Consider the following 23,891-nt stretch of genomic DNA (forward strand, 5'->3'; position numbering starts at 1 on the left):
TATTATCAAAGAATCAGTTCTTGGACACCATTATGCGTGGTCAAGATGGACACCATCTTGTATCTTACACCTGCAATTCTTGATGCTTCTATATTTTCCAGCTGCACCCCAAGTGTCTTCCATGATATAGGCAAGCTCTACAAGGCAGATGTAGCATGTGGTAATGCCTGGAATGTACGTTAGCATGTGCATTCAGCATTGAACATTCTGATTAAATTCTGATTGAATTGTTCATCTCAACAACAGGTTTTTTTACATCTGCAGCCAGAGATATACTGATTTCTGGCTCCAAATTCTACCACTTTCTCCTTCATTCAGGCACATCAAGTAAACGCCTACATTCTATACTATTAACTATAAGATTCTATACTAAATGCATTGTGTCTGAATAGAAATGTCTGTTTCACATACAGCATTTTTCACTTGCATAATAAACAGCATTTAATTTTAATTGACCATAATTTGTCCAGAGAATATGAGCTATTGGACAGATTTAAATTCCAATTAGAAGGTCCTGTCAGTCAATTGAGCGTGATATAATTTTGGCAATAAACAAATAATGAATTAAACAAATTCATGAACAAATACAGCCATCATGCTTTGTCTGTACTGTGCAAATTTGTGATATCAGTATTGTTGCTGTTGCAGATTTCCTTTCATATTGATTCTCATCCTGACTGGCATCAAGGGTTCAGATTGGTTGGCCTGCCATGCTAGTTTGCAAAGGTTTCGATTCCATTATGGAATGACTGAGCAGACACAAATGCAGGTGCTCTTTCCCTTTTTCTGAGCAATGATACTGCATGTTGGCCTGTGTTGCACAACCACTGATCATGGGAGCTCGTGGGCAGTTTGTGAACCACAGCAGCTACCCTTCTTGGGTACAAAATTAGGCTAGAAATTGGCTCTCTTACACTTGCTGGACTTCTCCAGACTTGTTCCTGGCTGGGAAGCATGCAGAGCTGAGATCAGGTCCATGCATGCTCAGAAGTGTGGGAGCAGAACTCTGCTTACAGAATGGGCATGTGGGCATTGTCTGGCAAGCCAGACTTGTGGGCTTGCTTGCACTCCCTTCTTGACAGACACCTGCATGAAGGCAACTTGTGAGGCCAGCTTAGGCCAGAGGAAAATGAGCAGGAGGCTGGGGAGTGAAGCTGAGCAACCTAACAGGTTCCCACTCCCAAACTGAACTCCTCACGCATCTCCACTGCAAATTCTGCACAGGGCATGCATATAACACAAAAGTCTGGCAAGTGCCTGCTACTGCTTGAATATTCCTTTACTGTATTGTAGGGGCTTGTGTACACTTACCATAGTTGTTGAGTGATAGAGAAATTAGGAGGAAGGGAAGGAGGAGAAGGAATATACTGGGATTTCCACAACCACTGCCATAGGTCAAATAATCCAGAGTGAACTATGGTGACCATGAGAACACTCTATTTCCTTCAGATGTTTTCTGATTTGGTACATGATTAATTTCAAGACAATTTTGGCAGTAAACTTGGATGTACCAACATTCCATATCCCAAGTTTTAGTTTTCTATTTTGGTTGTTTTAATTACAAGAGAATGTTCAAGGAAATGCCTTTTGCCTGGACATAAACTACTCAATTTCTCCCAATTTTTGGACGAGACAGAAGCTTGGTTTCTGAATGCTGCAGCTGACAGCCATGTAGCTCTCTGGATGACCTTGGCTTCATGGCTTGCCTCATGCTACTTGGGTATGCTCCCCCCCCCCCATTTCTTCACCCCTGGTTGCACAGTGTGGGGATCTCCCAGATATGCTTCTGTGGACCCAGTGCCATTCAGTACTTCATCTATTTCTTATTTCAGGTTTGACTGTGTAAGTGAATCCTCTGAAAGGAATGTTGGTTTCACTTTATTGTAAATTGTATTGCATCTAACTGTAAACACATGTATGAAAGAATCACACATGGATGCACAAACACAGGCTGCCTATAACTAGATGGATTTCTGTTTTCCTATCAAGTGTGAAATATAGATAGGCTGTCAGGCAGGCAGACAGGCAGAGATATAACTGAAAAGCTACACTGGAACCTAAAGTTTTCAGAAGTATTTTAAATCTACCCCCTTGGAGGAGGGGGATTAAAATAATCCAGTCTCTGGTCAGAAAGTGTTGGCTTCTGTTGAGGGAAGGGTGCAAAAGGTAAAACCTGAAGGTGAAAACCTGAGAGAAAAAGGAATACATGAAAATGGAAGCAAAACTAATTTGTTTTTAACATCAGCTTTCCTAAGTGTGCCCAGCTCTATTTAAGGACAGGAGAAGTATCATATGAGGTGACAGAAGGTGAGAAAGTGAGTTTTCAGTACTATACATGGAGAGCTTTGAAAGGTGTAAATCCATATAATTCACCTTAAAAGGTCAGACAAAAACTTCTAAAACTGAGTCTTGAAACTAGCCATTCACAAGTGGCCAGTGCTTTTAGGATTGGTGTTGGCATAACATCCCTCATCCTGCTGAGAAATTTAATGGTCATGGACAATTTAAAGCACTTGCTGCCCTACTGATTAACAGAGAAGAATTAAGAAAAAAATCTCTTCAGTGACAGAGAGAGAGGCTGTCACACTCAGCAGATGATTATCTCCCCTGTAATTTTGAAATCAACAATAATTTATTTTCCAAGTCCCTACGGAGTTCCATAGTCCATTCATAGTCGTGGGATCCTTATGAGATAGATATAAAGACAAACAGGCTCCACCCGGCTTCCTGTGGACAGATCTACATGCGTCAAGCTATACAACATGGCCATTCGGCTCAGGCTGAAGTCCGAAAGGACCTTCTACAGATGAACTGGCATCTAGAAGGAAATACTTTATGCATGATGGTAGTTTTGGTAGTCCTGCTATCCACACTGCTTTCCCAAGTGGTGTGCAAGGTTCCTTCTCATGGCTGTACAGTCAGTAAACCTCTTCCTATTCTTCACAAATTTTATCGGTCAGGAGACATCATCATTGCTGGCATTACCTCACAGATCTATGTCTTCTTCAGTCCTATTAGTTTTACAAACCATCCTTCCCATGCCAAGATGGATAACCCTATGTAAGAATATTATGTAGGATGTTTTCCAGCAAAACCTGCACAAATAATAAACGTGAGGGCAACTTGGCTTTGAATTTGCTTTGTTTTCTTGGGAAGAATGTCTGCCATGTGGAAGTAGGGGGAAAATACTTCCCCCAGATCTTTTCTCCTTTCATAACTAGTTAATTGTTACTGGCCATTTCATAGTTAGGAGATGTGGTCATTTGATAGCTAACTGATTATGGGTAGCCACCTTAGTAGCTGGAGAATAATTTGGCAAGAAAGGAGAGACAAGCAGTCAAATATATGCAATCAAATATGTATTTATTGTATGGGAAATGCCACTTAATGAATTGCTGAATGATCTTGCATGCCAATCTCCCTGCAGGGTGTTGCTTCACAACTACCAGCACATTATGCTCTTGGAGTTTGCTGTGAAAGAGATCAATGACAACTCTGACATGCTGACCAATGTCACCCTGGGATTCCAAATCTATAATAATTATTTCAGTGCATTCTGGACTTTGCATGCCTCCATGGATCTTCTTTCTACACCTGGCAGGTTCATCCCTAACTACAAGTGTGATGCCCAAACTGACCTGGTAGCTGTTATTGCAGGACCTAACTCTGATACTGGCAAACAAATGGCAGACATTCTGCGCTTTTACAAACTTCCTCAGGTATGGAACTGCATCTGTTGTGTGGGCAGAATAGTCATCCAAACTTCTCCTCCTCCAGATGCTTTTGTGTTGCTGTCTCTGTTTGCTCTTTTCCTTTTTTGGTTTGCATTCTGTTATGTTCATAATCTGTAGGTCTAGCCGAAGCATGCAGACAAATCTTGAATGATGCTTCAAAGTCAAATCCTAGAGAGGGAACATGATAACTTTGTTCTTAGTGCAATCCTGTATTCACACTTCTGGAAGTCATTAGACCTTACATCTGATTAGACGGCATAGACTTTCTGTATGAAACGTGGTGGGGATGATTAATTGCAATTGATATAATCATTTGTATAACTCTATTATTCATACAAGGGCAACTGAATAATATAAAGCTTAAACTAAAAGCAAGGACTTAAAGTCCTCACTCCCTCATAAGGCTGTGAAAAAGTGAAGTAAGGTTCTTTCAAACTTCACATGATCATTTGAAGAAAGAGCTCTTACCATGCATTAGTCTCATGTATTTATTTAAAACTGAAACACTGGTATTTACAGACTGATAGGTAACCAAAAAATAGCAATGTCATTAGATGTCATTGAGAGTGACTATACCATAACTAAGATTCAAAGGGTGATAACCAAATATTTGTTTAGAGAACAAAGTTATTAAATTATTTTTATATTGATAGTAGAAAACATATCAATTTTACATTAATAATAGCAAACATATCAAAAATGTCTTTTGCATCTAATTTATGGAGGGGAAGGAGACAAAATAATACTGCAAAGTCAAGGAGAAACCAGTGCAACGCAGGGATACAATGGCTTTCATATCCTGCTTAGTTTGGTCAAAAACTTTGGTTGCCTGTGTCAACAGTGGCAGCTGAGCTGCAGATGTGTGATCCAAGTGGGCAATTCTACTATTTAATGGATGTTGCATCATAGTGAACTTAGAATTCCAATATAGACATCACAAAACTGTGTTACATTTCTATGTCAAACGAACAAACTGAAAGTTTGATTGTGATGGCCAAATATTCATATTTTTTAAATGGTAACGCTTTCATAACAATTTTGAAAAGTACCTCTCTTTCTCTTCCTCTTTTCCCTAAGGTCTTCTATGGCTCTGCTCCAACAGTGAATGATAAAATTCAAGGCCTTTTCTTCTACCGCATGTTCCCAAGTACCTCACTTCAAGATAAGGGGATTCTCCAGTTGTTGCTACATTTCAGGTGGACCTGGATTGGAGCACTGTTTGTAAATAGTGATGGTGCACAATGGCTTATGCAGAATGTGCTTCCCATGTTTACCCAGAGTGGCATCTGCTTTGATTTCATAGAAGGATTTCCAGAACAATCATTTGCCAATTTTGTAGACAATATGTTGGCTGAGGAGATTAAGCTATGCAGAATTGTCATGAAGAGCACGGCCACGGCAGTGCTTCTATATGGTGCATCTGAGACTATGATTAGGTTAAGAATACTGATGATGATTTCAGAATTGCAAAATATACCATCAAAGACCATAGGCAAAGTTTGGATAATGGATGCCCAGATGGAATTCACATCTTTTGCCTTCCAAACCAGTTGGGAAGTGCACTCCATCCATGGTGCTATATCTGTGGCAAGTCACTCAAAGCAGATGTTGGGATTCCAGAAGTTTCTGCAGATGAAAAAGTGTTCTGCAACAACAGAAGATGGCTTCATCAGGGACTTTTGGGAACAAGCCTTTGGGTGTTCATGCTTTAACCTTGTAGCAAACAGTGAGGCTGAAGATGCCTGCAGTGGGGAGGAGAAGCTGGATTCTCTCCCGGCATCTACCTTTGAGACAGACATCACATCCCACAGCTACAGCATCTACAATGCAGTCTATGTGGTGGCTCATGCCCTGCAAGCCATGCAGTCATCCAAGCGGAGACACAGAGCCATGGTGGATGGAGACAGGCAGAAGCTTTGGAGTCACCACCCATGGCAGGTGACATTCTGAGCTCAAGCAAATGCAGGGGGCTGGGTACGCTTGCAGCATGAGTAGAAATGCAGGCCACTAAGAGGCAGTGTGCTCTAACTTGCATTTCATGATGAGCAGAGGCATGTCTGGGAGGTTTTCAGCATTTCCTTTATTGCCACATGTTCACACATCTCTGGTACTGTTAGTTAAATGTCTTTACAAAGTTTGGAGCTGACTGATAGGGAGGACCCCATCTCTGTTAGTGACCACTTTATCCATGTGCTTTTGTCTTTGTTTTTGTTTGTTTGTTTGTTTTAACATCAGGGTTTCTATAAAGCTCAAGTGGGGCAGGGTGGGAAAGAAGAGAAATGAGATAAAATGGACCATAGGGGAAAAAACCATGTATTACTTCAGAGACTTATCAAACAACTACTTTCTCTCTCTCTCTCTCTCAAAACACACACACACAAACACACACATTTTTATGGTAGACTTAATGCCAAATAAATTTTTCCCAATTCTTTGGTTCTAGTCAGTCCAAATTGCTCCATTGTAAGTCCTACAGAGTAAATAGGCACTAAATCAGTTAGGGGCAAAGTAAATTCAGGACCATATTTTTTTTTCTTTTTGGATCAGGACCTCAGCAATTGGGAATACTTTTAATCCATTCACTGATGTGCACATGCATGGTGTGTCTGTGTGGGGGGGGAGGGGTATTGGTGCCATTAGGTGAGTTGATATGCTAAGGTGGATTCCTGTCATTATTCTCACTGTGAAGCAAAATGCACCTGTCGTGTCTGAGTACATGCTTTGTCCCTCACTCACAAGTATCACAAGGGGAATACTGTAAGATTGGGAGAAGATAAAGGATGAAGTCCCATTGAAAAAGCTTAGAACGTAGAAATTGTTGTTACTCACGAAGTTGTATCCAACCCATCACGACCCCATAGACAACATTCCTCCAGGACTTCCTGTCCTCCACCCATCCCCCGGAGTCCACATAAGCTCACACCAACTGCTTCAGTGACTCCATCTATCCACCTCATGCTCTGCCTTCCCCTTCTTCTTTTGCCATCTATTTTTCCCAGCATTAGACTCTTCTCCAGGGAGTCCTTCCTTTTCATTAGGTGGCCAAAGTATTTGAGTTTCATCTTCAGGGTCTGGCCTTCTAAAGAGCAGTCAGGGTTGATCTCCTCTAGGACTGACTGGTTTGATATCCTTGTGGTCCAAGGGACTCACAGGAGCCTCCTCCAGCACCACAATTCAAAGGCCACACTCCTTTGGCGCTCAGCCTGCATTATGGTCCAGTTTTCAGTCATACATTGCAACTGGGAAAACCATAGCCTTGACTATATGCACTTTTGTTGGCTGGGTGATGTCTCTGCTTTTTAGTATGCTGTCTAGATTTGCCATAGCTTTCCTCCCAAGGAGCAAGCATCTTTTAATTTCTTGACTGCAGTCCCTGTCTGCAATGATCTTGGAGCAAACTAAAATAAAATAAACAAAATAAACCTGTCACTGCCTCTATTTCTTCCCCATCTATTTGGCAGGAAGTGAGAGGACTGGATGCCATGATCTTAGTTTTCTTAATGTTGAGTTCCAAGCCAGCCTTTGCACTTTCCTCCTTCACCCGCATCAAAAAGCTCTTTAGTTGCTCTTCACTATCTGCCATTAGAGTGGTATCATCTGCATATCTGAGGTTGTTGATATTTCTCCTGGCAATCTTAATTCCAACTGGTGATTCATCTAGCCCTGCCTTTCTCATTATGTGCTCTGCATATAAGTTAAATAGGCAGGGAGACAGTATACAGCCTTGCCAAACTCCTTTCTCAATTTTGAACCAATCAGTGCTTCTGTGCCCCGTTCTCACTGTTGCTTCTTGACCTGCATATAGGTTTCTCAAGAGACAAATAAGATGGTCTGGGACTCCCATCTCTTTACGAACTTGCCACAATTGGTTGTGATCCACACAATCAAAGGCTTTAGCATAGTCAATGAAGCAGAAGTAGATGTTTTTCTGCAACTCCCTAGCTTTCTCCCTGATCCAACGTATGTTGCAATTTGATCTCTAGTTCCTCTCCCTCTTCGAAATCCTGCCTGTACTTCTGGTAGTTCTCGGTCCACATACAGCTAGAGCCTAGCTTGTAGGATTTTGAGCATCACTTTGCTTGCATGTGAAATGAGTACAATGGTGCGGTAGTTTGAACATTCCTTGGCATTGCCCTTCTTTGGGATGGGAATGTAAACTGAGCTTTTCCAATTCTGTGGTCACTGTTGAGTTTTCCAAATTTGCTGGCATATTGAATGTAGCACTTTTTCTGCATCGTCTTTAAAGATTTTGAAGAGCTCAGCTGGAATACTGTTGCCTCCACTAGCTTTGTTGTTGCTCAGACTTCCTAAGGCCCATTTGACTTCACATTCCAGGATGTCTGGCTCAAGGTCAGTGACCACCCCATCATGGTTATCAGGGAGGTTAAGCTCTTTCTTTTATAGTTCCTCTGTGTAATCTTGCCACCTCTTCTCAATCTCTTCTGCCTCTTTAGGTCCCTGCCATTTTGGTCCTTCATCATGCCCATCTATGCATGAAATGTTCCTTCATATCTCCAATTTTCTTGAAGAGCTCTCTGGTCCTGCCTATTCTATTGTTTTCTTCTATTTCTTTGCACTGTTCATTTAAGAAGGCATTCTTATCTCTTCTAGCTCTTCTCTGGAATTCTGCATTCAATTGGGTGTATCTTTCTGTTTCTCTCTCACCTTTCACTTCCCTTCTTTCCTCAGCTATTTGTAAAGCTTCCTCAGACAGCCATTTTGCTTTCTTGCATTTCTTTTTCTTTGGCATGGCTTTAGTTGCTTCCTCTTCTACAATGTTGTGAACTGCCGTCCATAGTTCTTCTGGCACTATGTTCATGTGATCTAATTCCTTAATTCTATTTGTCACCTCTACTGTATATTCATCAGGGATATGATTTAGGTCATACCTGAGTGGCCTAGCGCTTTCTTCAATTTAAGCCTAAATTTTGCAATGAGAAGCTCATGATCTGAGCCACAGTCAGCTTTTGGTCTAGTTTTTACTGACTGAATAGAGCTTCTTCATCTTTGGCTGCAGAGCACATAGTCAATCTGATTTCTGTGTTGACCCTCTGGTGATGTCGATGTGTAGAGTCGTCTCTTGGGTTGTTGGAAAAGAGTGTTTGCTATGACCATCATATTCTCTTGACAAAATTTTACCAGCCTGTGCCCTGCCTCATTTTGTACTCCAAGGCCAAACTTGCCTATTATTCCAGTTATCTTTTGGCTTCCTACTTTAGCATTCCAATCCCCCATGTTGATAAAGACATCATTTTTGGGTGTTAATTCTAGAAGGTGTTGTAGACCTTCATAGAACCGGTCAACTTCAGCCTCTTCAGCACCAGTGATTGGGGCATAGACTTGGACTATTGTGATGTTGAATGGTTTGCCTTGGATTCGAACAGAGATCATTCTGTCCTTTTGGAGATTGCATCCCAGTACTGCTTTTCCTACTCTTTTATTGACTATGAAGGCTACTCCATTTCTTCTGAGGGATTCTTGCTCGCAGTGGTATACCTGATGGTCATCTGAATTAAATTCACCCATTCCTTTCCATTTTAGTTCACTGATTCCAAAAATGTCAATGTTCATTCTTGTCATCTCTTGTTTGACCACGTCCAGCTTGCCTTGATTCATGGATCTTACATTCCAGGTTCCTATGGAGTATAGATCTTTGCAGCATCAGACTTTTCTTTCACCTCCAGATACATCTGCAGCTGAGTGTCCTTTTGGCTTTGACCCAGTCACTTCATTCTTTCTGGCACTACTAGTACTAGCCCTCTGCTCTTCCCCAGTAGCATATTGCATGCCTTCCAACCTGAGGAGCTCATCTTCCAGCATCATATCTTTTTGCCTTTTGGTACGGTCCATGGGGCTTTTCATGGCAAAGATACTGGAGTGGGTTGCCATTTCCTTCTCCTGTGGATCACGTTTTGTCAGAGCTCTCTGCTATGACCTGTCTGTCTCTGGTGGCCCTGCACTGCATAGCTCACAGCTTCATTGAGCAATGCAAGCCCCTTTGCCATGACAAGGCAGTGATCCATGAAGGAGAGAACATAGAAATAGGTATGCCAAATTGAAGCAGGAGAGGAAATATTGAAACAAGGTGTATGGGACCAGAGTGGATGGAAGAGAACATGCAGAAAACAGCAACTGCCATATAAATTACATCCGCTTTACCCAAATAATAGCAAATTCCACAGTTCAGGTTAGCGATAGCTCTTTTCAGGCCAAGTATGAAATTGCACCTGTAATTGACAGAAAATTAGATGCAGGATATTTGGGGTTCCCATATCTAAGTGCGTAGTAGTGGGTAGTGAATTGAGTGAAGCAGTAAACTAAAGCAGTCCAACTAATGCACACAAGAAAGAAGATATGTCCAATGGGTGGTGCAGAGCACTGAAGATAGTCAGATGATGATGATGATGATGATGGAGGAGGAGGAGGAGGCAGCTTGATGCAGCAAGGATTTAGATGCCTGATAATTGTATCTATAAATGATGAAGCCAAGTGCAAGAAACAAAAATAGTAAAAATATAATTGAAATGAAGAGAAGGAAGGAAATGATACATACCTGGAAGAACTGAAATCCTCCATTGCAACTGTGATTACCAGGGAGCAACTTAAAGTGTAATAGCAATGATATTTTAAGATTTAATTTATGGGGACAAATGATATTAAGACTAAGGATGTGGAAGACTCTGTGCTTGGACTGGGATTAGAGTTGGATTCTTTGGACTCAGGTCAACGTTGACATTGTCAAGACTCTGGACCCAGGCTCCTGACGGGTAGGAGCGAGAGATAGAAAGGTAATATGTCAAAGGGATTAGTAACCATCAACCATCAAGTTCCCTTTTTGTATGGTACAACCTATTTTCTTTTTCTCCCAGCTCCATCACTTTCTGGGACACATCTCATTTAACAACAGTGCTGGGGACAAAGTTTCACTTGATGAAAATGGTGTAGTACATGCTGGATTTGACATTGTAAACTTCGTCACCTATTCAAACCAATCCTTTCATAGAGTGAAAGTTGGAAGGATAGACCCAGGGTTTCACAAAGACAAAATATTCACTACATTTGAAGATACCCTTGTATGGCCCAGCGTATTTAATCAGGTAGGTTCTAAAGAAATGGCATGCTATATGAAGATATTTCTGAGTATTCCCACCTATGTGTCAATCAAAGAACACTGAGATTTGTCTGGTACAGTGTTAATTATTGCATTTGATCAACCCTAAGTTTCCTAACAGTGTTAGGATTATGATGACGTTTAAAGACACTATTAAACTGGGATCACAATCAATTTTCTCAAGTTGTATTCTGTCAGTAGGTGCAGATAGCTAAAATCGTATCTTGTTTCCCAGCTCCATTTTCACTCAGTAAAATTAGAAGGTAATTACTTGACAGTGTGACTATCACACTGAATGTACACAAAAGTCTTAGCATCTGCTAATGAAAGACACTTTCTTTACCCACACAAAAAAAAAAATGAACTGATTCACTGATCTCCCTCCCACAAAGAAGCCACCACTTTTCACTGTTCAAACTTTCTTCCTTTTCCTTTGCCATCAGTCAGTCCCACTTTCTCTGTGCAATGACAACTGCTCTTCCGGTTTTAGAAAGTCAAGGAGGGAAGGGAAGCCCTCCTGTTGCTATGATTGCCTTCCATGTCCAAAGGGGAAAATTTCTAACCACACAGGTATGTTTTTAAAGGTGTTTAAAATGCACACATGTGCATAATGCTCCAACTTGTGCATTTTGTATAGATGCCGTTTTCCTGGAGTATAGCCCATCAGGGAAAATGCTGCTGCAGACAATACTGTGGTCAATGATAACTATAAAGAGGCTCCACTCTGCTATGACAGTGTGGCCTGACATGCAGCAGGAAGTTCTTGACTTGATAACATGCTGCATGACAGACTCCTGACACCTCTGAGAAATAGCAACTTGTACAGAATTTGCAGTTGCAATTTTGATTTCAGCAAAGAATGGAGATTATATAACTCTTATTAATATATCAATGGCACAAGCTGCCCATTTCTACCCTGAGTACCATTTAGGGGTTAGGTTAATACATTTAATTTCTAAATGTCCAGGAAGAGCCAGATAGATGAGGGATGGTCTTTTCTGTAGTGAACCCCTTGGCAGTGTAAGGATGGCTTCAGCATGATCTTGCCTGCACTTTCAATAAAGATAAGGGCATTCAAAATGATAGTTTCACACATGTCTATATGTCTGCAGAAAGACTGAAGCTATTCTTTTTCTTTATGTATTTTCCCCTAGTAGCTGAAGGCATTGCGGTTTAAGTAAGCATTTGATTTTACTGGTTTCTTCCTTGCTTTTAATATTTTCCCCTTTCTGCTTTGTTTCATTTTTTAATTTCAGTTTTCATTCTTTTAAGAAATGTGATTTATTGGGGATGCATCAATTTGTGTGAAAAACATAATGTAGAATAATAAGAAGAAACAGAATAATTTATTACAGCATGGCACTTTATCCATACATCTTAGAATATTTTGTTTGAATATGAAAACTCAAAAAGTTTCTTGAACTTTCCTGTGAATTTGCTTACGGATACAATGCATAGAAACTCACATTTTCTGTTCCAGATATGGATGATTGTATTCTGTGCACAGAAGACCAGTTTTCTAATGATGAACACAAGGCATGCATTCCCAAAAATATACACTTCTTGTCCTACAAAGAACCTCTAGGAATCAGTTTGGCCATTGTGGCAGTTTTCTTTTCTTCCATCACAGCTTTGGTCTTCTGGGCCTTCATTAAGCACCGAGACACCCCCATAGTCAAAGCCAACAATCGAGAACTCACCTACACTCTCCTCATCTCCCTTCTGCTCTGTTTCCTCTGCACATTGCTGTTCATTGGCCAGCCACAGAAAGTGGTATGCCTCTTCCGACAAACTGCTTTCGGCATCATCTTCTCTGTGGCTGTCTCCTCTGTGTTGGCAAAAACCATCACTGTGGTTCTAGCCTTCTTGTCCACCAAGCCAGGATCCAAGATGAGAAAATGGATGGGGAAGCAACTGGCCAGCACCATCGTTGTGTCCTGCTGCCTCACTCAAGTGGTGATTTGTACTGTGTGGCTTGCAGCATCTCCTCCATTCCCACATTCTGACATGAATGCAATGGTTGAAGAAATTGTCCTGGAATGTAATGAAGGGTCATCTGCCATGTTTTACTGTGTACTGGGCTTCCTGGGTTTCCTCTCCATTGCAGCCTTAATGGTAGCTTTCCTAGCCAGGAAATTGCCTGACAGTTTCAATGAAGCCAAGTTCATTTCTTTCAGCATGCTGGTGTTTTGCAGTGTTTGGGTGTCCTTTGTTCCCTCTTACCTGAGCACCAAGGGCAAATACACAGTGGCTGTGGAGATCTTTGCTATCTTAGCATCCAGTGCTGGATTATTGCTCTTCATTTTTTCTCCCAAATGCTACATTATTTTGCTGAAGCCTGAACTAAACAGCAAAGCCCACCTAATAGGGAAGAAGAAACAAAGAATCTAATTTCTGTGACCCTAGCTAACTAAATATTGCAGCTTTAAATGAGAGCAATTAGACATAGCTGTTAGGTGTCAGCTCCAAAATCTTTCAAGTAATCTCAATATACAATCCTTTGCATGTATACTCAAAAGTGCCTCATGTTAGATTCAATTTGACTTACTGCAAGTCACTGTATTGTCATCATGCACATTTTTAACTGGATAAGGTTGCAATCAGTCTCCCAGTAGACCAGGGGTGTCCAAACTTTTTGCAAGGAGGGCCAGATTTGGTGAGGTGAAAATGTGTGGAGGCCAACAATTCAGCCTGACATTCTTTGAACCATTAACATTAAATGCAAATGAACTATTTTATGAAAGACTAAACAAATAACTTAACTGCACGAATGTGAAGGGTGATACTGAGATCTCGACTGCATTATATAGGCCAGGTCTGGCTCAAAAACAGTGGTTTTGATGCGCAAGATGTCACGCAGGTGAAAGTCACTTAGTCTCGTCCTCATGCGGTTCTTGTTCATGTTCATAACCGAGAATGTCTTCTCGCACAAGTATGTCGAACCAAACAAGCTCAGCATTTTCTTAGCAAATGTTCGAATCTCTTGGAAGCTGTCTTTATCCAGCTGGTGGTAAAAGTTGACAAGAGGGAGCTGTTGCTGCTGACTGTGACACTCGGCATCACACTGCAGCTCAATGAACTCCAGCTGCAGGTGGTCTGGAGCATCATCAGGGTCCACAGAGAAAGGAGATGAAAAAAGTGTGATCTCCTTTTCAACAGCTGCAAAATCCCGAAAGCGTTGTTGAAACTCCTCAGCCAGAGATGTCTGCTTCATACCTCCTTATTTGCACACTCATATTGTTCTGTGGAAAACTGGTCATTATTTCCTGCAGTGATGGGAAATGTGTGGTATTGGGCTGCGTTTGTGACAGGTGCCTTTGGAAAAGTAGCAGCTTGGTCCCAAAGGCTTTGATATGTGAATACAGTTGGCTTACCACTGCATTTCGCCCCTGAAGGCTCGTGTTCAGCACGTTCAGATGTCGTGCTATGTCAACTAAAAATCCAAAATCAGGCAGCCAAACAGGATCAGATAGCTCTGGCATCGGTTGTCCCTTTTTTGCCAAGAATTGTCTGATTTCCTCCCTAAGAGAGTAGAAGCGCTGCAGTGCAGACCCCCGACTGAGCCATCTTACCTCGTTGTGATTAATAGCCTTCATCACCGGTTTCCTAATATGATCATATTTCAGATGTTTGGCACAGAGAACTTGTTGATGAATAATACAGTGGAGTTTTATAGCTTTGTCTCCTTCTTCACTGACTTTGTTACAGACTAGGGTTGATAATCCACTTCGCTCGCCAGCCATGGCAGGTGCACCATCCATAATAATCCCAGTGACTTTATTCTATGGTAGTTTCATGTCATCTACGGCGGAACAAACGGAAACAAATAAATCTGTTCCTCTTGTTTGGTCCTTAAGGCTCTGGAGGTCAAGTAGCTCTTCACTCATGTTCATGTCATTGTCCACACCTCTCAAAAAAATCAACAACTGAGCGGTGTCAGATGCATCTGTGCTTTTGTCGCAGTCTAACAAAAAAAAGTCAAACTCCACTCCTTTTGCCTCTAACTGTCTCTTAATATCAGATGAAACATCTTCAATTCTCCTTACCACAGTGTTACGAGCCAGGCAAACATTGGCATACTCTTGCTTCTTCTCAGGACAAATTTTCTCCACCATTTTCATCACGCAGTCTTTAATAAATTCACCCTCAGTAAAAGGTTTGCAGTGCTTGGCAATCAGCGTTACCACCTCGTAGCTCGCCTTTGTGGCATTTTCACTTGATTCACGGGCTCTTGTGAAAAAGCGCTGCTGTGCTATTAAAGCAGCTTCCAGTTCCTTCAATTTTTCACTGTGTTCGTTCCCAGTTAGCTTGTTGTAGTTAGCATGTTTCACCTGATAGTGCCTCTTGATACTGAATTCCTTGAAAACAGCCACAGTCTCTTGGCAAATTAGGCAGACACAGTTGTTTCGTATTTCAGTGAAAAAAATACTCCAATTTCTACTTGTCCTGGAAGCAGTGGCCCTCCCCTCGATGTCAACTTTCCTTTTTTTAGTTACAGTCGCCATTTTAGAAATGGGCACACAAGCCTTGTGTCACAAGGGTCATGCAGCAAGAGTGCTGACTCAGGTCTACTGCCATCTTCTGGTGAAATATAACCAGCAGCCTTGAAGGAGCAGGAGGCAGCAGGGGACAGCTGCAGGAACCGCTGTGCGGTGAAGGGAAAAACGTCTGCCGGCGGGGATGAGTGACAGGCTGAGCTGGCAGGGAGAAGAGGCTGCAGGCCACTTGAAATTTGAAAATGGGCAGCAATTTGCCCCCGGGCCGGACTTTGGACATGCCTGCAGTAGACTGTCCAAGCAAAAAACCTGGTGGGATTAAATTAGAATGGATTTTCATCAAAATTTTTACTACCTTCCCAAAAATAACATTCTGGCAACCATGACTGTAGGGGGTCTTTACAGTATCTTTCTGCACAATCACCCTTGATCTAATGTAGAAATCTAAAGCATATAGTACAATATATACAGTTATATATACCAAGATATTACTTCTAGATCTAGCACACTTGATGAACATTTCATCCTTTTCATATTCACTCAATAAACCAATTATTGTTTTAAGCTGGGTCTGTTGTGATACCATAATATTCCACAGCAGTCCCTAGGAGTGGAGCATAGTCTATGTGGAAATGAGTACAGTATGCAATTGACAAAATATATATATACTTCTTAACACCAGAATACTTTTCCTCCATGAGCCAGGGTAGAACCCCAGAAATGATCCTCAAAAATTACTTTGCTTTGTGAGAAAATGAATTTGTTTGATTGATTTTCCTGTATAGTCCAGATCACTATTTTTTGTGCCCTTAAGCCTCTAGCTAGTATTCCCTCTCTTTACTTAAAATGTTGATCCTCTCACCCCTCTCTCTTTTCTTCCTCCACAAAAATATTGTGGAAATTTTGGAACTCTATTTTTGCTTGGTCCCAGGTTTATTATTGCTTCACTGCCATGCATGTAGCCTTCACTGTAGACTGCTCTTTATGTTGCTGCTGCATCTCTTTATGTCCTTATCATTAGAACCTTGCTCATTTTAGGAAGGCAGAATAAAAAGAGAGGGAAAACATTTTAAGTATATTTATTTATTTATTTATTTATTTAAAGCTTTTATATACCATTCCATTATTGACATCTCAGGATGGTTTACAACAGGTGAAGTAGCTAGGTTTTACTGTCTCAGCTCATCATCACACACCCATACATTCTGCCTCAGGAGGGGTTTGCTTGCCTTTGGGTGCAGGTTTGGTCAGATATCACAAAAAAGTATTGGACCAGTGATAATGATTGCTTAGAAAAGTATAACTATCCTCCTAGCAATCACTACATAAGTGATAATTACTGGAATGAATATAATCAAGAAGAGGTGAGAGAATTCATGGGATTTTGTAACAAAAAGGACTCCAAAGCATAGATTGTATTTCAAATCAGAGTTGTTACCTGTTAAAATGTTACACTGCAATGCTGAACCTTTAAAACTTCTAGCTTAAGTTATTACAAATTTCCAGCATTTGTCATTCTGATAGATATAAATATTAGTGTATGTATGTATCACTGCCGAATATGCATTAAGGGATTCAGAAATGCAAAGGTCCTTCCAAATGATGGCGAAAGACTGTCCATTACAGTCTATATGTCCCTCCCTCCCTTCCTCCAGTGACATCTGATCTCCCAACTGTGAAACAGATCTTTCTTCTTTACGAATTTTGTCTATCCATTTTGTTATCATTCAACTATCTTTTCATAGATTCTTCTTCTTCTTCTATATTCATTTTTAAGAGATGCATACATATTCTTTTTTAAAACAATATTTCTGTCTCCTCTGTAATTCTGCCTAGAGAGTTGAATTTATATCTGGATTTATTTTAGCAGGTGCTCATTTGTATGGCCATCATGTGTTCTTGATCACCTAACTCTGTCATTTTGTCTGATTTCCCATAACTGTAAACAGGCTAAACTTAAGATACTGCCAGAAGTATTTTTCTTTCTAGCCCAGAATGTGCTCATGGATTCTGCTACTGTGGCAGATGAACCCTCAAACTTCTTTCAAATCTGTGTCAAACAAGTGCCTTGGAAGGATGCTCCAACAACAGACAGTATGAAGACTAACTTTTTATCATTGGTGATATCCTATCAAATTTTCTTGTTATGGCTGGGGAAAATAATATATTTGAACAACAACCTTCCTTTATTTGCCTGATGCTGTGTAAGCAAAATTACTAAAACAGTTCATCTGGGGATTGTGACTTAATGGTTTGAATCCAGGGTAATGTAATAGACAAGAGAATCACATCAGAGAGACATAAGTTCAAACCACCACTCCACAATGAAGTACACAAAGGATCCAATTAAACTTTTGAAGTATTAATGTTTCCCTGCCTTAGAATTGTTTGCCCTTTGAAAATGCTATTTGCTGATTATTAGTAGCAACGCACACACATGCACACATACTTTCACATGCAGGAATGGACCCAGATTGTGATACAGAGCATTATTTAGATAAGGGAACTGTGGCTACTTGGAACTGTGATCTTCAGCCACAATAATCCTGCCCACCTCAAATGGCTTTATCTTACTTATGCTTTCATTACTTTATAGGTGGTCAGTAAGCAATGGATTCCAATTTTAGTCTAATCAACATGTTTTTCTGGCTCATTTTTGGTTGTATGCATTACAATTAGTATACCTCTTCTATAGGGTTCAAGTTTGGACATATTTGGTGATGAATAACAAACATTTGTGAATGACCCATCATAGATAGGACACCATAGACAGGAGTTTCTTCTGTTTCCTCCACTAAGCTGGACTGGAATGCTTCCCCCACCTTCCATGGACCTGCATCACAGCAACAGCATTTTTTGGCTTGTTAGCTGAAAAACACTCGCAGAGCCCTATTCTATGGATTGGACATATGGTAAAAACCAATAGTAGAAGATAACAAGGAAGAAGGTGGAATTATTTGGAGCAGCTTCCAGCAAGATAAGAGTAGAATATGAGGATAGAACCAATCATGGCTAACCAATAATCAATCATTACAGCCATGATTAAACATGATAATCCCCCCACCAAAAAAAAAAAAACAAAGGAATAAAATTGAATTTTTGGTATATCCTGAGATATTTATTTATTTTCTAGGTCACTTTGAGCTAAAATTCTTAGAAGGAACTTCTCACTGACAATATGATGAGACTACAAAACCAAAAGCTGGTGCAGACATTGAACATAATTCATATGTTCTTTTCACCAACTGTGGTTGAAACATAGGGATTTGCTCTGATGACTAAAAACAATTTTTTCTTCCAACGTTATTTCTCAAAATCAGAAAGCAGACAGTGCTGTGCCAAAGATTTCCTTGGAACTTTTTTCTACTTGAGCTCTTATGTTGACGAATGTCCCATTTCAAGATACTAGTGATACATGCCAGACAATAGATTTCACAGTATTATTCACACCCTTACAGAGGCCAATAGTGTATCCAGGGATTTTGTCAGAGCTGCTTTCATCTCCTGGTTCCTCAGTGTGTAAATTAAGGGGTTCAGAACAGAGGTAACTGCACTGTACATGAGGGTGGCTACCATGTCTCTTCTTGGTGAATTTCCTGAGGAAGGGGGAAGGTAATTGAACAGTACAGGTCCATACAGCAAGCCAACAACGGTGAGATGGGAGCTACAGGTAGAGAAGGCCTTGCATCTCCCCCTGTGTGATTTCATCTTCAGTAGGAGGAAGGAGATAATGTAGAGGTAAGAAAGAAGTGTTAGGAAGAAAGGGATCGTGACAATTAATCCTGTGACAATGTTGAGGAGGCGTAGGTTGAGCTGCGTGCTGCTGCAAGCCAATCTCAGTAGCGGCTTGATGTCACAGAAGAAATGCTCGATGATATTGGGACCACAGAAATCAAGCTGAGCTGTCATTAGTGTATGCATCAGGGCATGGAAGAACCCTGTGACCCAAGTGGTAGCTGCCAGCAGAAGGCACTTCTGTCTACACATGATGACTGGATAGTGGAGTGGTTTGCATATGGCCACATAGCGGTCATAAGCCATAGCAGCTAGAAGGAGAGCCTCAGTGCTGCCCAGGAAATGGAAGAAATGGAGCTGAGTGATGCATCCTGCAAAGGAGATTCTTTGATGGGCCCAGAGAAAGCCAGACAACATCTTTGGAAGGATGACAGTAGAATAGAAAATGTCCAGGCAGGAGAGGTTGCTGAGAAAAAAATACATAGGTGTGTGAAGTTGGGTCTCTGCCATCACCACATACAAAATGGTCCCATTGCCAATCACACTTACTAGATAGAGGATCAAGAAGAGTGCAAACAGGATGCTCTGAACCTCCTGTTGATCTGTTAGGCCCATCAGAATGAAATGTGTAATCTCTGTTTGATTCTCCAGTCTTCTGGGATAGAACCAATTTCAACAAAAGCTGAAAAAGATTAATGATTTTGAATGTCAGCATTATTCTTGAAGCAGAATGAAAAATATATTCAGGAGATTAAGAAATGTGTGGTCTCCTACTTATGCAAAAATTATCCTAGCAAAGATCACTTTCAAAACCCAACATCCTCTACTTTTTAGCAAAAATCTACTATTCTTTGCCACCCAAACCCATATGTCTGTGTGTATGTATGTATGTGTACTGTATATACGTTTACCCATTATTAATCACTTTTCAGCTTATTTAGAAGGCCAAAGGACAATTCCTCTTTCAATTGAAGTGACCTTAGGAAAACTTAATCACCTAAGGTCACTTCACCATATAATCACCATATAAAAATGTGGTATCAAACATTTATCTCAGGAGTTGCAGTAGCTGCAGGGAAAAGAAATTCCAACAGCATGCATTTAGACACTGTCCTCTGGCACATTTTTCTCATGTTGCCCTAATGATCCTTATACTAGCATGAAAGGGATTATTATGCCAGCTCCAATGTAAAGCCTGGGATATTTTGCTCTTATTAACCACCTTTTTTAAAATTCTAAATGGGGCTTTGGTGAATGGTATTTGAAGGATAACTCCCAGACCACTGTATGTGATTAGCACTTTTGATGTAGACATAACTTCTTCCATATTCATTTTCAGTCTTCCACACTGGTGAAATTAGCAGGATATATTTTGTGGAAAGTCAAATTATACCTAAATAAATAATAAAAAACAATTTTGGGATTCCTTTTTAGCAAAGCAGGTAAAGGAACTTATCTGAGCAGTTTCAACCAAGCCTAGTCTAAAATGTTGAGCTTCAATATGGGATGCTCAGATTTGAATTCCCATTCAGCTGTACACTTGATAAGGTGGTTTTGGGCAAGTCTTACATCGAACCCTAATTTTTAAAGATGTTTAAAATTCATTCTGTTGTGATTATGCATGAAACTGACATAGCCCAAATGCTGAGAATACATGGTCAACACAGTGAAATTCTGTATACGTGTATGTCTATGTGTAAAATTGTTTTCTTAAAATAAATAAGATACAGAAAGAAATGAAGTATAAGAAAAGAAGTGAAATAAATCATTAAGGGATGTTAACGCAATATAACCAATACATTCATAACCAGCAAATTTCCAAAGACACCAACAATTTGTCTATCTTTTTGTCAGCCAGTACTCTGCTGAAGCTTGGGAAAATTCTAATCACTTCACATCACCTATAAATCATCAACAACATTTTAATGAACTTCCTTTTACACCATATGAATTATACTGAATAAAACAGAATTTCCATTATCATTAAATTCTTCACTCAGTCTTCTGTTTACATAATTAGTTTTGCCATGACCACATACTCTGCGAACTTATTTTTCCAGTGTTTCTTCAATTCTTGGAATCCTGGTCTTCTCCATTTAGAAGCACTTATCATTCTTGCTTCAGTTATCATATATTTGAATAATTCTGACATGTTCTTTGAAAACCAGAGTGAAATTCTGTTGGGTAGAACCCCCTGTGGAGATTGATAGGAACCATATACATAGCTTGTGGGTTGCAGAGAAGGACTTCATGGTGAATTTTGGTCCTGAGGTTCTCTAAATCTTAAGTTCATTGTGCCAGAGACCCTGGTTTCAGATAATGTACAGTGCTTTTGCATCATGTACCTGCAATATGTGTTCTCTCTTCTCTTCCAATGTGCAAGAGTGATGGCTAAGAATGGAGTGAAGAGTCACCAGAAGCTTAGGCAGAGGAATGGGAATTCATTGCTTTGGAGTTATAAGGTTCATCCAAAGACTAATCCTTCCCCCTGGCCTAATTATCACACCTCTAGGGAAGAAAAATCCATCTCTATTCTCCATATTTTCATTAAAGAATACTATGAATCATTTGAGAGAGCTTGAGTGGTAAAATAGAAACAACAGAATATTTTCCAACTTGAAGGGCAAAATGTAGGATAATTTTCTAAATGTTAGGTTAATAAATGGTCAATTTCTCATTACTTTTCTCAGCAAATCTCCAAGATTTCAAGGTTCACATGTGGTTTCTTTGACATTTGAAAGCACTGGAGACTTTGTGATGTATTCACACTCATAAGGGGAGAAAAGAAGCAGCATTCTTAACAGGTATTAGGCAGAGATACCTCTTGCAAATACCAGATCAGGGGTTGGTGCTGGAGGCCTCAGGCACATGTTTCCCCTGATATCCCAAGCGCAGGTCACACACCATGCAGTATGTCCTGCCCACCTCCCCAAATCTTCAAATAAACATCTTGTCACCAAAATTAAGTGGCAATCTTTTGATTTAGGTATCTTCCAAGCTAAACTGAACTGTTAGGGGAAAGTTGTGGCTCCAAAACACCTAAAAGACCACATTCTGTTTGCAAACAAACTAAGCTTGAACATCCCATAAAGGCTATTGAAGCCTCCATATCTTTTGTTTGCAAGGGATGTAGCTGTTTTGATGGGGAGTATACCGGCAGTGGCAGGGACCAAAAATTTCCAATGCCCACACTAGAAATTATGCCCAGCATCACATCCACAGAAGGAGCTCTTCATGCATCTCCCAGGAGCCTTGATAATTCATCCAGTATAAAAGCAAAATGGCCCTAGGTTCAGCCTCTCTGCCAGAGGGCTGGGAATGGCCAAAATAACATCAACTTTAAAAACAGGATCCAGGGTGATCTAAAACATTACAGGATGATTAGCAGAATATCTGAGCTGGGTAAACTAGTGAAAGAGGTATTAAAGACAAAATCTTTGAGTATGTAGGAAAAGCCCTGCTGATAGAGAATTCACATCATTTCCACAAAGCTAGGTCTTGTTCCACTAACCTATTCAAGTTTTTTAAGACTGTCAAGAAAATGTGAGCAGGAGATTTATGGAAGACACTGCTTATTTGAACATCTAAAAGGCTTCTGACAAAGTTGCTCACCAAAGACTACTGAGCAAACTTAATAACATGGATGAGCCATGGGAGGGGGGACTCTTATGGATCAGGAACTGGATAAAGAACAGAAAGAAGAAGTCAGAATCAATGTCAATTTCTCCCATTGGAGGAATGTAACCCACAGGGTTCTGCCTTAGGACTAATGCTTTTCAATGTATTCATAAATGATCTCAAATTAGCAAAAAGCAGTCTCCAAGTTTGCTGATTGCACCAATTCATTTAGGATGGCAAAACCCAAAAGGGATTGTGATAAGCTTCAAAGAGATCTCCCTAAGGTGGGTGAAACATGTTTGAATATTTTGCATACAAAACCAATTCTCATAAATCCATAATTTGGGGGTTAACAGCGCTAACTCACACAATCCCTGAACCAAAACAATAAATTACCCTGCCACAATATGCTCTTCCTTCATCCTGCCTGTCAACAGTGTACTCTGCAGATGACTGTTCTTAAGACTGTCCTAATATCTATGGACAAGTACACACTTTCTTCTAGACAATGTGATGATGATGATGTGAAGTGAGACTGACTGTTCAGAAGCTAATTGATTTGGTCTGGCACTGGCCCTTATTGGCTTCACATGATGGAGATATAATAGGGACATAGACAATAATGGAAGGCACAAGATCAAAACAATATAAGGTATGTTTCATTTGATTGGATCCTACATGACAGTTGTTATGTTCATATGGCCTTATGTTAGTTTAAACTCAGTCATGTCATCTAACTCTTTGAGTATACCTGGACACATTGGTTATCAGGAAATCTCATGAAATAATTGGCAAAACACAAACATTCAAGGCTTCCAGTGACTTTCATTTTTTTAAAAATCACAAGATTCTGCACCCTTGTATTCCTTATTTGTGCAGCCCAATTCCAAAGGTGAGATTGTGGCATTCCTCCACCCACAAAGGTTAGTTTACATGTCAGCCATAACAGAAAGCAAAACGACAATTCTACATCATTACCCTTCACTCAAGTCCCAAGACTTTAAAAATATGCCTTGGGAATCCCATTACATCACCAACACCTTGCAGTTTTTCATATTTAGAGAAGGATATCTCATGCATATCCTCTGAGTAATCATTTTGACTAATAGCATGTTATGCTCTGGCTTATTTTCTTGTCTCTCAGCAGGTGACCAGAAGTTATCGCAAAACTGAACATTCTTACAGAATGGAATGGTG

General features: G+C 40.3%; 2 protein-coding genes across 2 annotated transcripts; one reads left to right on the forward strand and one right to left on the reverse strand.

Annotated features, from left to right (window-relative positions):
- Positions 1–2,929: 2,929 nt before the first annotated feature.
- Positions 2,930–13,236, forward strand: LOC123022463 (vomeronasal type-2 receptor 26-like). Its single transcript, XM_044428159.1, has 6 exons — positions 2,930–3,060; positions 3,542–3,719; positions 4,812–5,672; positions 10,604–10,831; positions 11,289–11,415; positions 12,326–13,236. The coding sequence occupies exons 1-6, from the start codon at positions 3,047–3,049 to the stop codon at positions 13,234–13,236; spliced, it is 2,319 nt and encodes a 772-aa protein (XP_044284094.1). The 5' UTR covers positions 2,930–3,046.
- A 5,549-nt stretch (positions 13,237–18,785) lies between these two features.
- LOC123022464 (olfactory receptor 12D2-like) lies at positions 18,786–23,116 on the reverse strand. Its single transcript, XM_044428160.1, has 2 exons — positions 23,091–23,116; positions 18,786–19,731 (listed from the first exon to the last, which is right to left on the reverse strand). The coding sequence occupies exons 1-2, from the start codon at positions 23,114–23,116 to the stop codon at positions 18,786–18,788; spliced, it is 972 nt and encodes a 323-aa protein (XP_044284095.1).
- Positions 23,117–23,891: the final 775 nt, after the last annotated feature.

This window comes from Varanus komodoensis, unplaced genomic scaffold (genome assembly GCF_004798865.1).
Source record: "Varanus komodoensis strain SLA01 unplaced genomic scaffold, ASM479886v1 scaffold193, whole genome shotgun sequence".
NCBI classification, from domain to species: domain Eukaryota; kingdom Metazoa; phylum Chordata; class Lepidosauria; order Squamata; family Varanidae; genus Varanus; species Varanus komodoensis.

What these genes read in the sequence shown, in the direction of transcription:
- LOC123022463 (XM_044428159.1), top strand. An exon ending in GGAGTCACCACCCATGGCAG is followed by an intron (nt 5,673 to 10,603) that starts GTGACATTCTGA and finishes TTTTTCTCCCAG; the next exon opens with CTCCATCACTTTCTGGGACA. An exon ending in GGCCCAGCGTATTTAATCAG is followed by an intron (nt 10,832 to 11,288) that starts GTAGGTTCTAAA and finishes CTTTGCCATCAG; the next exon opens with TCAGTCCCACTTTCTCTGTG.
- LOC123022464 (XM_044428160.1), bottom strand. Translation starts at nt 23,116, where the DNA reads ATGAAGGAAGAGCATATTGTGGCAGG. An exon ending in GAAGAGCATATTGTGGCAGG is followed by an intron (nt 19,732 to 23,090) that starts GTAATTTATTGT and finishes GTTCTATCCCAG; the next exon opens with AAGACTGGAGAATCAAACAG.